Source organism: Felis catus, chromosome D1, assembly GCF_018350175.1.
Source record: "Felis catus isolate Fca126 chromosome D1, F.catus_Fca126_mat1.0, whole genome shotgun sequence".
Taxonomy (NCBI): Eukaryota; Metazoa; Chordata; class Mammalia; order Carnivora; family Felidae; genus Felis; species Felis catus.
In genome coordinates, this window is record NC_058377.1 from 109,061,197 (window position 1) to 109,073,366 (window position 12,170).

The following is a 12,170-nucleotide window of genomic DNA, read 5'->3' on the forward strand; positions in this document are numbered from 1 at the left end:
TAGAGGTCAAGTCCTGTAGGACCATCTCTCCATCAGATGGTGCCAAAGGGATTCTTGCATCCACCAGGACACTGAACCTGGTGGACTCTGAGTCTGAGCCCACCCTGACTCAAGGAACACCCAAGTTCCTCGGGTACCAGTGCCAGGCCTTGTTGTGCAGGTTTTGTCCCTCAGGTGGTTATCCTGCTGTCACTCACCAGTGACACTGACCTAGAAGCAGTTGGGGCAGTGCCAGAGTAGCTTCCAATCCAGGGCTGCAGAGCATCTGATCAAAACCTGGGCCTGGAAGGGGTTTGGCAAGGCCAATAGGTGCACCCTTCCACCCTTTTTAAGAAACCAACATTTACTGAGTGCAGCATGTGGCTGGTCAGGGGCTACTGTGGGAGTGAACAAGACAGACAGGTCTTGGCCTGTATTCTAGGGAGGAGGCAGAAAATCAACAAGAAAAAAATTAGAAGGGATGAATGTTATAGAGAGATGGACTGGAGGGGGCTCTATGGAGGGGACTCAATGGGGGGTTGGGAATCAAAGAAGGCTCTCTGAGGAGGTGACATTTAATCTGAGCCCTGAATGACATGACCTTGTCTTGGGCATCCGGTTGACGAACAGCACTTGTGGTGTTCAACCACAGGGGCATGAGTCTCTGTTTCAGCAGATGCCCAGCTGCTCTTTGCTATCCTTTTCTCCCTTAGTGTCAGAAGCCTTTCCCCCAGAAAGCAGCCCCAAGACACCGCGAATCCCACAGGGACATAGTTCTGAAAGAGTTGGGTGAGGGGCAAAACCAGTCTCTAGAGACAAATGAGCCTGGGGTCATATCCGTGAGATGCAGATAAAAGCAGTGCTCGCTTCATTGGGTCTTTGTGAGCAGTAAATGAGTAAACGCATTTAAAGCATCAAAGCGTCCGACACACAGTAAGCGCTCAGAAAGTGGCAACTGCCTCAATAACCGTCAATAAATGTCAATACATGTCAAAAGTCTCTGGGTCTCTGGACGCAGAGGAGGCTGAGCCTCCCGGCGCCTCGGTTTCTCCCGACGTCCTTTCTGGCTGTGGCACTGCGTGCATTCAGGCTCTACAGGCTCACGATCTCCCGAGCCTCTCCACATCCCTGCGGCCTCGGCCAGGTTTACAGTCGGTGAATCCAAGGCCGCGGGGTTGTGGGTGGTGGCAGCTGGAACCAGGTGCCTCGGGGGAGTCCACGCCCCGCCCTCCACACAGGATGGCCCCGCCCCAGTCCCCCTCCTAGCCTGGAGCGGGCCCGGCTTGCACGCTCCTTTAAGGCAGCCTGCGGGAAGAGAAGAGCGTGTTTCGCCCCCTCCGACGCCGCCGAGGTAGAGGCTTCACCTTTAAGGCGGCGCAGGGACTGCTGGGAAGGCCGGCGGGATGGAGGCGGCGGGACCGGCTCACGGCTGCCGGTCCGGGTGAAGCGGGGCGGGAGCCGGAACCTGAGCCGGAGCCCGGCGGGAGCGGGAGGCGCAGGTCTGCGCGGGCCGATCCGGCCGGGAGAGGGGCCTCTGGGTTGGCCCGGGGGTGGGGGCGTCGTGGGTGCGGCCTGTGGGAGAACAGGGCCGGTCTGCTGGGAGGGGGCGCGGTCCTGCGTGGCCGGGGGCGGGAGTTCGACCTTTCCAGGAGGAGGGGTCCTCGGGGCGTTGCGCCGACCTATGGGGAAGGGTCATTGTGGGCGCGGCCCCGGGTGAGGAGACGACGTAGCAGCCGCGATCTCCAGCTCCTTTAGGGGGAGGGTCCCCCCCCCATGATCGGCCTGCCTGTTGGGGAAGGGGCCGCCCGGGCGGTTGGGACTGGATCTCCTGGAGGGACGGGGGTCTCCCATACGGGAGTGAGCCTGCACGATCCCCGTAGGACCGTCCTCCGGTGCTCCCTGTCCTGGCTAAGGGAGTCGCCGGGGCAGTCCCGAGTCTGAGCCGCCTAAACCGGCCTGAGCCCGTGGTCTGGACCGAATCCGGGTCCGGCCTCACCGCATTGCGTCTCCCGGGCCGAGACGACCTGGGCGCGCCCCCTGTAGGCCGAGCGCGGGCACGGTGCGGGCTGTCGGCTGGGGGACCCGGGCACCCTGGGGACCCAGGCGTCCGGGGACTGAAGGTGTTTACCTAATCCGGGGTGGACGGCGGTGTGGCCCCAGGCCCGGCACCCGCCTGCCCGCCTCCTCGCCTTCACAGGCGGCACAGCCATGGCTACGATGGTGCTTCCGCGGGAGGAGAAGCTGAGCCAGGATGAGATCGTGCTGGGCACCAAGGCCGTCATCCAAGGCCTGGAGACCCTGCGCGGGGAGCATCGTGCCCTTCTCGCTCCCTTGGTAGCACATGAAGCTGGCGAGGCAGAGCCCGGCTCACAGGAGCGCTGTGTTCTCCTGCGTCGCTCCCTAGAAGCCATCGAGCTGGGTCTGGGGGAGGCCCAGGTAGGCTGGTCTGGAATGCCGAGGTGGGAGGTCAAGGGAGGGATGGAGCCTGACAGAGGAAACCTGGCAGTATAGGAACAGAATCTGAGCAGGGAACCATGTGGCCTCTGGAGCCCCATGGTAAGATTCCAGTAATATCTGTTGAACAAACAAATGGGCTTTGGAGACCCCAGCTGTGCCTTGCCTCAGGAGAGTCTGATCATCCTTTAGCCCCGACACAGAACCCTGTTCCTGGCTTCTCTGATGGGTAGCAGACACTGAATGACATAAGAAAACAAAAAGGAAATCCTTAAGAACCGCCCCCGCCCCCATTCATTCTCTTATTTGTTCCTTCACAGGTAAGTTACCAAGTGCCTACTATGTGCCAGGCAATCTGTTATGTGCCAGACAGACAGCCCCAACAAGACAGACGGGTCCACTGGGGAGAGAGTCAGAAACACATATACATTTGTTACATATTGTGATAAGTTCTCCAAAGAAAAGAACAAGGTCTTGGATAGCTTATAAGAAGAGGTGTAATTTATTGGTCAGGCAAGACTTCTGAGGAAGTGACATTTAAACCATGACCTGGAGGAAGGAATGAACCAGCCTCCAGAAGGGGGAGGAAGGCGAGAGGTTGCATGTGCAAAGGTCCTGAGGTAGGAAAGCTCTTGTAGTGGGAGAATTGAGAGAAGACCTGTCTAACTAGATCTTCATGGGGAAGGAGAGGGAGAGAAGAGGCCTGTGGAGAAGGCAGGGACCAGATCATGCTGCACCTTATTAGTTTGGGTTGTATTTTCAGGAAAGCAGGAAGCCTTTGGAGGGCTTTAGGAGTCAAGAGACACAGTCTGACTTAGATTTTGAAAGGTCCCTTCGGGGCACCTGGCTGGCTCGGTCATTAGAGCATGCGACTTGATCTCAGGGTTGTGGGTTCAAGTCCCACGTTGGGTATAGAGGTTACTTTTTTAAAAATCTTAAAAAAATAAAAAAACGAGTAAAAATTCCCTTTGGCTGAGGTGTGGAGAATGAACTTTGGTGAGTCAAGGGTGGAGGCAGGTAGCAGGTAGTTAGGAAGGCACTGCTGGAATTCAAATGAGAAACAGTAGCTTGGACTAAGTGGTGGCCACGAGGGAAGCGAGAGGACCAGTTCTAGATGTTCTGGAGGTGGGTCCAGCAGGACCTGGGGATGAAGTAAGGGAGAAGAAGGAGGGCAGAATAACCCAGATTTGTGGTTTGAGCAAGTGAAGGTGATGAGAGAGCCCAGGTGCTCAGGGGTTCGGTTTTGGTCCTCTTAAGTTGGGGCTGCCAGGACGAGGTGCAGATGGAGATATTCACGAGGCACTGGGGTACACGAGGAGTACACGCTTTCTCTGGGGGAAAGAGTCTTGGCCCTTCAAATCTTGGCTGAGACACCGCCTGGCTCTATGCATCCTGGGCAGGTGGTAACATCTCGGTTTCCTTGTCTTTAAGGATCATGCAATCTGCTGTATATATACTTCCAGGCTGTGAAGGGAATTTTTCAAAAAGCTAGTGGTTGTGAGCACACCTGTCACTTACGCATTTTGCTAACGAATAGAAAGTGCAGGGTGCCAGACAGCTCGGTCCTCTGGCAGGACGGCCTGCTGGCCATTCCCTCCTTGGCCAGGTGGCTGCCAGGTACAGAGATAAACACACAGGGGTCCCCCTCCTGGTGTGCACAGGCACCCACACAGATGGGTAAGAGGGTGGCACGGAGGGAGAGGAAAGTGCCTTCCTTTCCTGGGGCTGCAGAAACGACCCTGGCTGTGAAGGATGGAGAAAGAGTAGATCCTATGCAAGGCTCCCAGGCAGGAAGAGCCTAAATGCTCAGGAAAAGAGTCCTAGAGGTTGGAGAGAGGGGTAAGGACAGAAGCTGAGGCCTCTGGGTCCCCTTCCCCTGTGGTTCCCAGACCATCTGAAGGCTTGGGACATGGACACCTCTCCTCTCTGGGAACTGCAAAAGGTCAAAGGCTTACCTTGGCAGAAGTCAGGATGGGGCCTTTCAGTGGCCCTTCGGCCATTTATCAGAGTTCTTAGGAAAGTGCTAGCCCTGGAGCAGGGGGCAGTGCTATAGCGGCTGTGGCCACAGGGCTTGAGTCCAAGCCCCAGGAGAGACAAAGGAAGAGAAAGGCTACTTCAGAGAAAACGCAACCCCCCAACAAGCCGTCTTCATGATAAACCCAGTGAGATGGGAACTGGTTTTTTGTTTTGTTTTGTTTTTAAGTTTATTTACTTATTTTGACAGAGAAAGCACGAGTGGGGGAGGGGCAGAGAGAGAGAGAGAGGAGAGAGCAAGGATCCCAAGCAGGCTCCACACCATCAGTACAGAGCCCGACGTGGGGTTCGAACCCCCGAGCCTCAAGCTCATGACCTAAACCAAAGTTGGACGCTTAACTGAGCAACCCAGGCACCTCGGGAACTGGATTTTTAATGCAGAGGACTAGCTGGAGGCCCAGGAAAGTGGATGGACTATCTCCGAGTCCAGCAGAGCTGGCCTGGGAGCCCAGGGCTCCCCACCCCAGAAGGAAGGAACTGGGGGGTCTCCAAATCTCCTGGGTTTAGGTCTCGGACGAGGGTCCGTTTGGGGCCTTGCGGGAACACTCCCTTGATGATCAGCCCTGTAGCTCCTCACAGGCAGGGCCAGGCCGCGGTACCCCGGGAGGCCCAGGCTGGGGGGGCGCCAGGCTCTAACCCTCATCCCGGCTGGCCGGCACAGGTGATCCTGGCGCTGTCGAGCCACCTGGGGGCCGTGGAGTCGGAAAAGCAGAAGCTGCGGGCTCAGGTGCGGCGCCTGGTGCAGGAGAACCAGTGGCTGCGCGAGGAGCTGGCGGGGACACAGCAGAAGCTGCAGCGCAGCGAGCAGGCCGTGGCCCAGCTGGAGGAGGAGAAGCAGCATTTGCTGTTCATGAGCCAGATCCGCAAGCTGGATGAGGACACATCCCCCAGCGTGAGCCCCTGCGGCCATCGGGCAGGGGGGCCTGGGAGGGGGAGGGGCAGCGTGGCTGGCTCTGACCCAGCCACTGACACTTGGGCTACCGCGCCCCGCCTTCCCTGACGCTCGTTCTGTCCTCCTCCCCAGGAGGAGAAGGGGGACGTCCCCAAAGACTCTCTGGATGACCTGTTCCCCAACGAGGAGGAGCAGAGCCCAGGTGCAGAGGGGACAGCTGGTTCTGGGGGCAGGGGGAGGGAGGGCTGTGCAAACTCCTTGTCCTTGGGACCCAGAGGTCACCAGAAACAGGGACCAAAAGGCAACTGTGTTCTTTCCCGCCTCATTTCTGATCATCACATCCCAGCATGTTAGAGTTTTTAATTTTTTTTTTTTTTTTTGGAGAGAAACAGAGCATGAGCGGGGGAGGGGCAGAGAGAAGGGGAGACGCAGACTCCGAAGCAGAGTCCAGGCTCTGAGCTGTCAGCTCAAACTCACGAAGCATAAGGTCACAACCTGAGCTGAAATCAAGAGTCGGACCCTCAACACACTGAGCCCCCCAGCATGTTAGAGTTTAAAAGTGCTTTTCTCCCCCTAAGCCTTGAGGAGCAGTTATCACAGTTCAGAGCTTTGGAGCTGCCTCGCCTAGGTTTAAGTCCTGCTCTGCCTCCAGTTGTTCTGGGACCACAGGCTTCTTTCCCTCTCTAAGCCTCTGAGGGTTAACGGAGGATGTGTGCACAGGACTGAGCCCTGGGCCAGCGCTTACAGTGTCAAGTGTCCCTTCTGCAGATGGGAGGCCGAGGCTTGGAGGTCAGGTGGCTTGCTCTAGAACACATAGCTTGAGGCATTGCGGCCCGGATTCTACCCACTCTACAGATGGGGAAACTAAGGCAGAATAGTAAGTGACTAGCCCAGGGCCACATGTCAGGTAGGTCAAAGACATGGCTGGTGTGTGCCAGCTCAACCCAGTTGGTACATCTTATCTGCCCTTGGCCTTGCAGCCCCCAGCCCTGGAGGAGGGGATGTGGCTGCCCAGCACGGGGGCTATGAAATCCCAGCACGGCTCCGCACCCTGCACAACCTGGTGATTCAGTACGCCTCACAGGGCCGCTACGAGGTGGCCGTGCCACTCTGCAAGCAGGCGCTCGAGGACCTGGAGAAGACATCGGGCCACGACCACCCTGATGTTGCCACCATGCTGAACATCCTGGCTTTGGTCTATCGGTGAGGGCTCCTCTAGCCACAGTCGTCCATGGGAGTGCCTGCACACTTTCTGAAAGCTCCAGCCCTGGTTACAAACCCTTAGGCCCTGGTGACGGTCAGGACTCAGCTCCACTGGGCAGTTGGGCAGAGAGAAGGAGCATGTGTCCAGAGGGTGCGGAATCCACAGAATGCCTAGGCCCCTGTGAACCTGGGCTACAGATGTGAATAAGGCTTAGTCCATTGGAGGAGAAAGACTTGGGCGTGAGTAGGGACCAGGGCAGCGCATGAAGACCCTAAGGATACCAGGGAGTCAGCACTGCTTCTCCAGGCATTAAGGCTTAAGTAGGATCTTTGGTGAAAGATGAGTTGCCCAGAACGTGAGAGTGTTGGAAACGTTTCTCCTGGCAGAAAGAGGAGTATGAGCAAAGGCCCTGAGGAACAGACAACAAGGTGCCCTGGGCATGAGGCAGTGGGGTGGGGGTGGGGTGGCAGATCTAGGGGAATCTGGCTCACACCCTGGCACTCTATGCCCTGGTGAATTGTGAGTGAACTGTCCAAAGTCCCCGCCCCAATCTGCTGGCTGAACCGGTCTCCCGAAGCTCTGGGTCATAATCATGCCCACTCACCAGTAAATACAAGAGGAGTGACCATGGAGATCTGAGACCACTAGGGGGAGGCCCTTGGGCTGGAGGACAACTCTTACTTACCATGCTTCTACCTGCACCCAGGGACCAGAACAAGTACAAAGAGGCTGCCCACCTGCTCAACGATGCCCTGGCCATCCGTGAAAAGACACTGGGCAAGGACCACCCAGCTGTGAGTGAGGGCGGGGGGTGGGGGAGCCGCCCCTGCCCCAGGCAGCGCCCTGGGTCTTTGACCTCCACCTCTCCCACCCACCAGGTGGCTGCAACGTTAAACAACCTAGCAGTTCTGTATGGCAAGCGGGGCAAGTACAAAGAGGCCGAGCCACTGTGCAAACGGGCATTAGAAATCCGGGAGAAGGTGAGAGCAGGCAGGGCTGGGCAGCTCAAGGCTGGCACGTGGGGGCCCAGGCCAGCCTTGAGCCCAGCCACTGGCTCCCACTCCCATCGCAGGTCCTGGGCAAGTTTCATCCAGATGTGGCCAAGCAGCTGAGCAACCTGGCCCTGCTGTGCCAGAACCAGGGCAAAGCTGAAGAGGTGGAATACTACTACCGGCGGGCGCTGGAGATCTATGCCACACGCCTCGGGCCTGATGACCCCAACGTGGCCAAAACCAAGAATAACCTGGTACCCTGGGCCACGAATGGGGTGGGAGGAAGGAAGGAAAAGGCTCGACTCCCTGCATTCTGCTCACCCTCTGGCCGCTCCCCTCCAGGCCTCCTGCTACCTGAAACAGGGCAAGTACCAGGACGCAGAGACCCTGTACAAGGAGATCCTCACCCGGGCTCATGAGAAGGAGTTCGGCTCTGTCAATGGTGAGTCTGTGACCACCCTGTGCCCCACCCCCCACTCACGCAGCACAGGCCCCCTCAGCCATCAGCATCCAGGGTAAATACCTCAGCTGGACAGGCCCTCGTGGGGTCCGGCTGGTCCCCAGCCATTTGTGTGCACGTGTGAACACACACACCCAACGCACACGGCCTCCTGGGTCGTGCTGGTACTACACGCAGCTTTTGCATACGCCGCCGCCGTGCCCTGGGCCCAAAGTCTTTTCCCCTCCCCTGCTGGGCAATTCCTGCCCCTCATGAGGCCCCACTCCAATTGTCTCCCCCCCCCCCCCCCGGGGAAGCCACCTTCTGGCCCCCCATGGTTGGTCATTTCCTGCCGTGTGATCCCTCAGCCTGGCCTATCATTTAGGCCTAGCACATGTCTCGGGCTGTGGGCTTGAGGTGTTTAAGGATCCGCTGCCCCCAACCCTCAATCGCAAGCCCCACAAGCATAGGCCTGTGCCCTGTCATCTCTTTGCTCCAGAAGAGGGTCAGTAATGTTCTCAGTCTGTTTCTTTGTTCACCCATTCATTCATTCATTCATTCATTCATTCATTCATACATTCATTCATTCAACAAAGCCCAACCCTGATCCTTCCTGGGTACCCCTGACCTCCTCCCCAGACCCCAGTCCTATGTTTCAACCAGGAGAAGCCTATATGGGAGGCTGGTGACAGCCCCCTTTCTCCCCCCAGGGGACAACAAGCCCATCTGGATGCACGCAGAAGAACGGGAAGAGAGCAAGGTAGCTCTATGGGCAGGGCTGGGGTGGCCTGGGGAGGGAGGGTGAGGCTAGGGATGTGTAGAGGGGAGGGACTTCTGCCACCTCTGCTGACCATTCCTTCCCCCTAGGACAAGCGCCGGGACAACACCCCCTATGGGGAATATGGCAGCTGGTACAAGGCCTGTAAAGTAGACAGGTGAGGACAGCGGGGCAGGGTTGGCAATAGAGCAGCTGGCAGGGAAACAGCATCCTGAGCGGGGGCCAAGTCCAGGCTCTGGACTCCATCCTGCTCACCCCCAGAACACACACCTCTTCTTTGTCACCTTGGCTTTCAAGAGGCTTTCACGACCTGGGTCACGGGCTGCCTGTCCCAGAAAGGCTTTCTGTGTTGGGATGGCCGATTATCTTGCTCTTGGGTCTCCCAGCTTTTAGTCCTGGTGGCAGCATCCCACGTAGGGCCGGGGTTGGGGTGATTCCGAGCCAGGAGAGTCTAGCACAAGCACAGGGCTTGACACAGGAGGGGAGAGATCCTGGTTGGCTGCATGGCTCGTCAGGGCCCAATGTGGGCTGGATGGGCCTGGTTCCTGGGGAACATGGAGTTTGAGACTATCCCGCTCTCCCATCCACAGCCCCACAGTCAACACTACCCTGCGCAGCTTGGGGGCCCTGTACCGGCGCCAGGGCAAGCTAGAAGCTGCACACACACTGGAGGACTGCGCCAGCCGAAGCCGCAAGCAGGTGAGGCAACAGGCCCGAGGGGTGTGGGCAGGGAGCTGTGTGGCCCTGTGTGTTCCAGTCAGGATTCACGGCTCCATCCGATGTGCCCTGCCTCTGCCTCAGGGCCTGGACCCTGCAAGCCAGACCAGGGTGGTGGAACTGCTGAAAGATAGCAGCGGTGGACGGGGAGACCGCCGTGGCAGCCGGGATGTGACCGGGGGTGCGGGGGCTCGGCCCGAGTCTGAACTCGAGGAGACAGGGCCTGCAGCCGAATGGAGCGGGGTGAGTCTAGGGTCTTGGGTGGGCCAGGAGGCTGTGTAGTCAGTGTGGCATAGAGACAAACGTCTGCCCCACAGGATGGCAGTGGCTCCTTGCGGCGCAGTGGCTCCTTTGGGAAGCTCCGAGATGCCCTGAGGCGGAGCAGTGAGATGCTGGTGAAGAAGCTGCAGGGTGGTGGCCCGCAGGAGCCTCCTAATCCCAGGTGAGCCTCTGCCCCTGATCGCCCCTACTCCCCCCGCTGCCCACCCAGAGTGAGCCTCTCAGGAACCCACCCAATAACCCACCAACCCCAGAGGAGCTTCTGATCCACATGAACTCCCTTGTCTCTCTCAAGCTCCGCCACCCACCAGATCTGCTCCCTTCCCGTGAGCCTCCCTTTCCAGCCCCAACCTGCCCCCTTCCCATGTCTCCCCCTCCCCCCAGCCCACCCCATTCACCCTGGGCAAATCCAGGCATTCCTTTCCCCTCAGGATGAAGCGGGCTAGTTCTCTCAACTTCCTCAACAAGAGTGTGGAAGAGCCTGTCCAGGTATGGCTGGGTGGGTGTTCGGGCACTGGGTAGCTGAAGCCCAGGCCCGAGGGCCCAAAGGCTGCATGTCCTGTGCACTGGCCAAGCTTGCCAATCACGTCTACTTACCTGGCAACATTTCCAGCTCTGTGCCAGGCCCGGCTTTGGGCTGGACACAGGGAAGACAAATGAGGGAAACCCAGCTCCTGCCTGGGATGGATGTGCACGTGGCCAGGGCCAACACGGTAACCGCTGAGGTGGGCAGGAGTGTCAGAGCACCACGACATGGTCGGGGGCCCAGCTCAGGGCCTATGGCTGATCAGGCCCCTTCTGCCGGGGAAGTACAGACTGGCAGCAGCAGGAAGCTGAGCCACCTGCCCCTTCTGCCCACAGCCTGGAGGCACAGGTTTCTCTGACAGCCGCACCCTCAGCTCCAGCTCCATGGACCTCTCCCGACGAAGCTCCCTCGTGGGCTAATCCTGAAGGGGCAGCCAGTTGCCAGAGCCTCCACCCGGCACTGTCCCCATCCCCAGCCCTTCGCATGGGCCTGCTGCTTGCCCCACGTGTCTTTCCCAAGGACCCCTGTCTTTTCTGTTCAATCTCAGGGTAACCTCCTCCCTTGTCATCTCAGCCCTAAGCCCTGGAGGCAGGGCCCGCCTGCTCCAGCTCTACCCCTTATTTATTCCATCCAGCAGGGCCCCCTCTTCTTTAGGTTCAGGGCCAGCGTGAGGGGCTGGCCAGGATCTCCAAGGTAGAGACACAGCGGCCCGCCCTCCCCAGGCCCCGGAGACAAGAACACTGAGCACCTGCCGTCCCTTCAGCACTCCTCCCACCCCCCCCCCCGGTCCCCAGCCCCCGGCCGTTGCTTCTGTATATAGAGAAATAAGTTATTGGCCGCGCCCCTCCCCTCAGTCCACGGTACTCCCCGGTTCTCCCCTCACCCTGTCCTCCTCTAGTGGTACCGCCCAGGCCTTAATCACTCCCATTCCGCGCGGTGGTATCTTCCAAGCTCTACATCTTGGGGGGCAGCGCCTCCCCAAAGGGTTCCCTGGGCCTTCTCGCGCTCCTCCTCGCCTCTGAGGGGCGCGTTGAGCCCCACCATCGCCCCGTGCCCCAGGACGGAGAGCCCTCCCCTTGCCCGTCCTCTCACCGCCGGGCCCTGCCCAGCATCCCGGCCTATGCACTGCCCCTCCCGCCCGGCCCCGCCCAGGCACGGCCTGACCCCGCCCCGGGCACCGCCCGTCGAGCCATCCTGCCACGCCTCATCCCACGCCTGCAGCTTCTCGCGAGGGGCAGTGATGACCCCCTGTGGCAGGAGGGGCTGTCCCTGTTGGGGGTGAGGCGGTCGCTTTCTATTTTCAAATGTTGCTGTAGAAATAAAGACCGTTTGAATCTGAGCCGGGCTTGTTTTGGAGCGGAGGCCGAGGTCTCCTAGCGTCTCTAGATTGGGGGTGAGGGCGGGAGAGGCTGCGAGCGAGCGAGCGAGCGTTTGTGTGTGTCTCTCACGTCCGGTCCCGTGCAGCCGAAGCCCAGATATTTTGCTCCTACCCCGGATTTGTTAGGGGGCCTCGCAAGTTCAGGGTTTTTTCTAACAACCTTCATCTCTGAGGTTCTAGAGACAGCGGTCTTTGAACTCTTCCCCTTACAAGGCTGTTTCACCTTGAGCGAATTACCGAGAGTCGACTTTTCCATCTATAAAATGTGGGTGACGACACCCTCCCGGGGCTGCATCTGAATTAACAGTACCAGCACACCAAGAACCCCAAATAAATGAACTTCTAATGCTAACAGCTCCGGGAGCTGAGAGGGTAGGGATGCCCACCTCTGCCAGGCAGACACGAAACGTGTCAACCCCAGCCCTAAATTGAGCTTTCCTGGTGGGGACACAGTCAGGCTCCTGGGCGCTTTCATCAAGCCCAGGTACGGCTACGGGG

General features: G+C 58.8%; 1 protein-coding gene across 3 annotated transcripts; it reads left to right on the plus strand.

Annotated features, from left to right (window-relative positions):
- Nucleotides 1-1,337: 1,337 nt before the first annotated feature.
- Nucleotides 1,338-11,633, plus strand: KLC2 (kinesin light chain 2). 3 transcript variants are annotated; one of them, XM_003993661.6, is made up of 16 exons: nucleotides 1,338-1,478; nucleotides 2,177-2,415; nucleotides 5,129-5,359; nucleotides 5,492-5,561; nucleotides 6,340-6,562; nucleotides 7,270-7,357; nucleotides 7,442-7,543; nucleotides 7,636-7,809; nucleotides 7,898-7,997; nucleotides 8,705-8,754; nucleotides 8,862-8,929; nucleotides 9,363-9,471; nucleotides 9,574-9,732; nucleotides 9,807-9,931; nucleotides 10,200-10,257; nucleotides 10,630-11,633. In XM_003993661.6, exons 2-16 carry the CDS (start codon nucleotides 2,188-2,190, stop codon nucleotides 10,711-10,713), a joined length of 1,869 nt encoding a protein of 622 aa, XP_003993710.2. In that variant the 5' UTR covers nucleotides 1,338-1,478; nucleotides 2,177-2,187; the 3' UTR covers nucleotides 10,714-11,633. The 3 variants fall into 3 exon arrangements, with proteins under 3 accessions (XP_003993710.2, XP_044895509.1, XP_003993709.2); XM_045039574.1 differs by having other exon boundaries at nucleotides 1,342-1,478; nucleotides 2,140-2,415; nucleotides 9,595-9,732; XM_003993660.6 differs by having other exon boundaries at nucleotides 1,343-1,478; nucleotides 2,140-2,415.
- The last annotated feature ends 537 nt before the right edge of the window (nucleotides 11,634-12,170 follow it).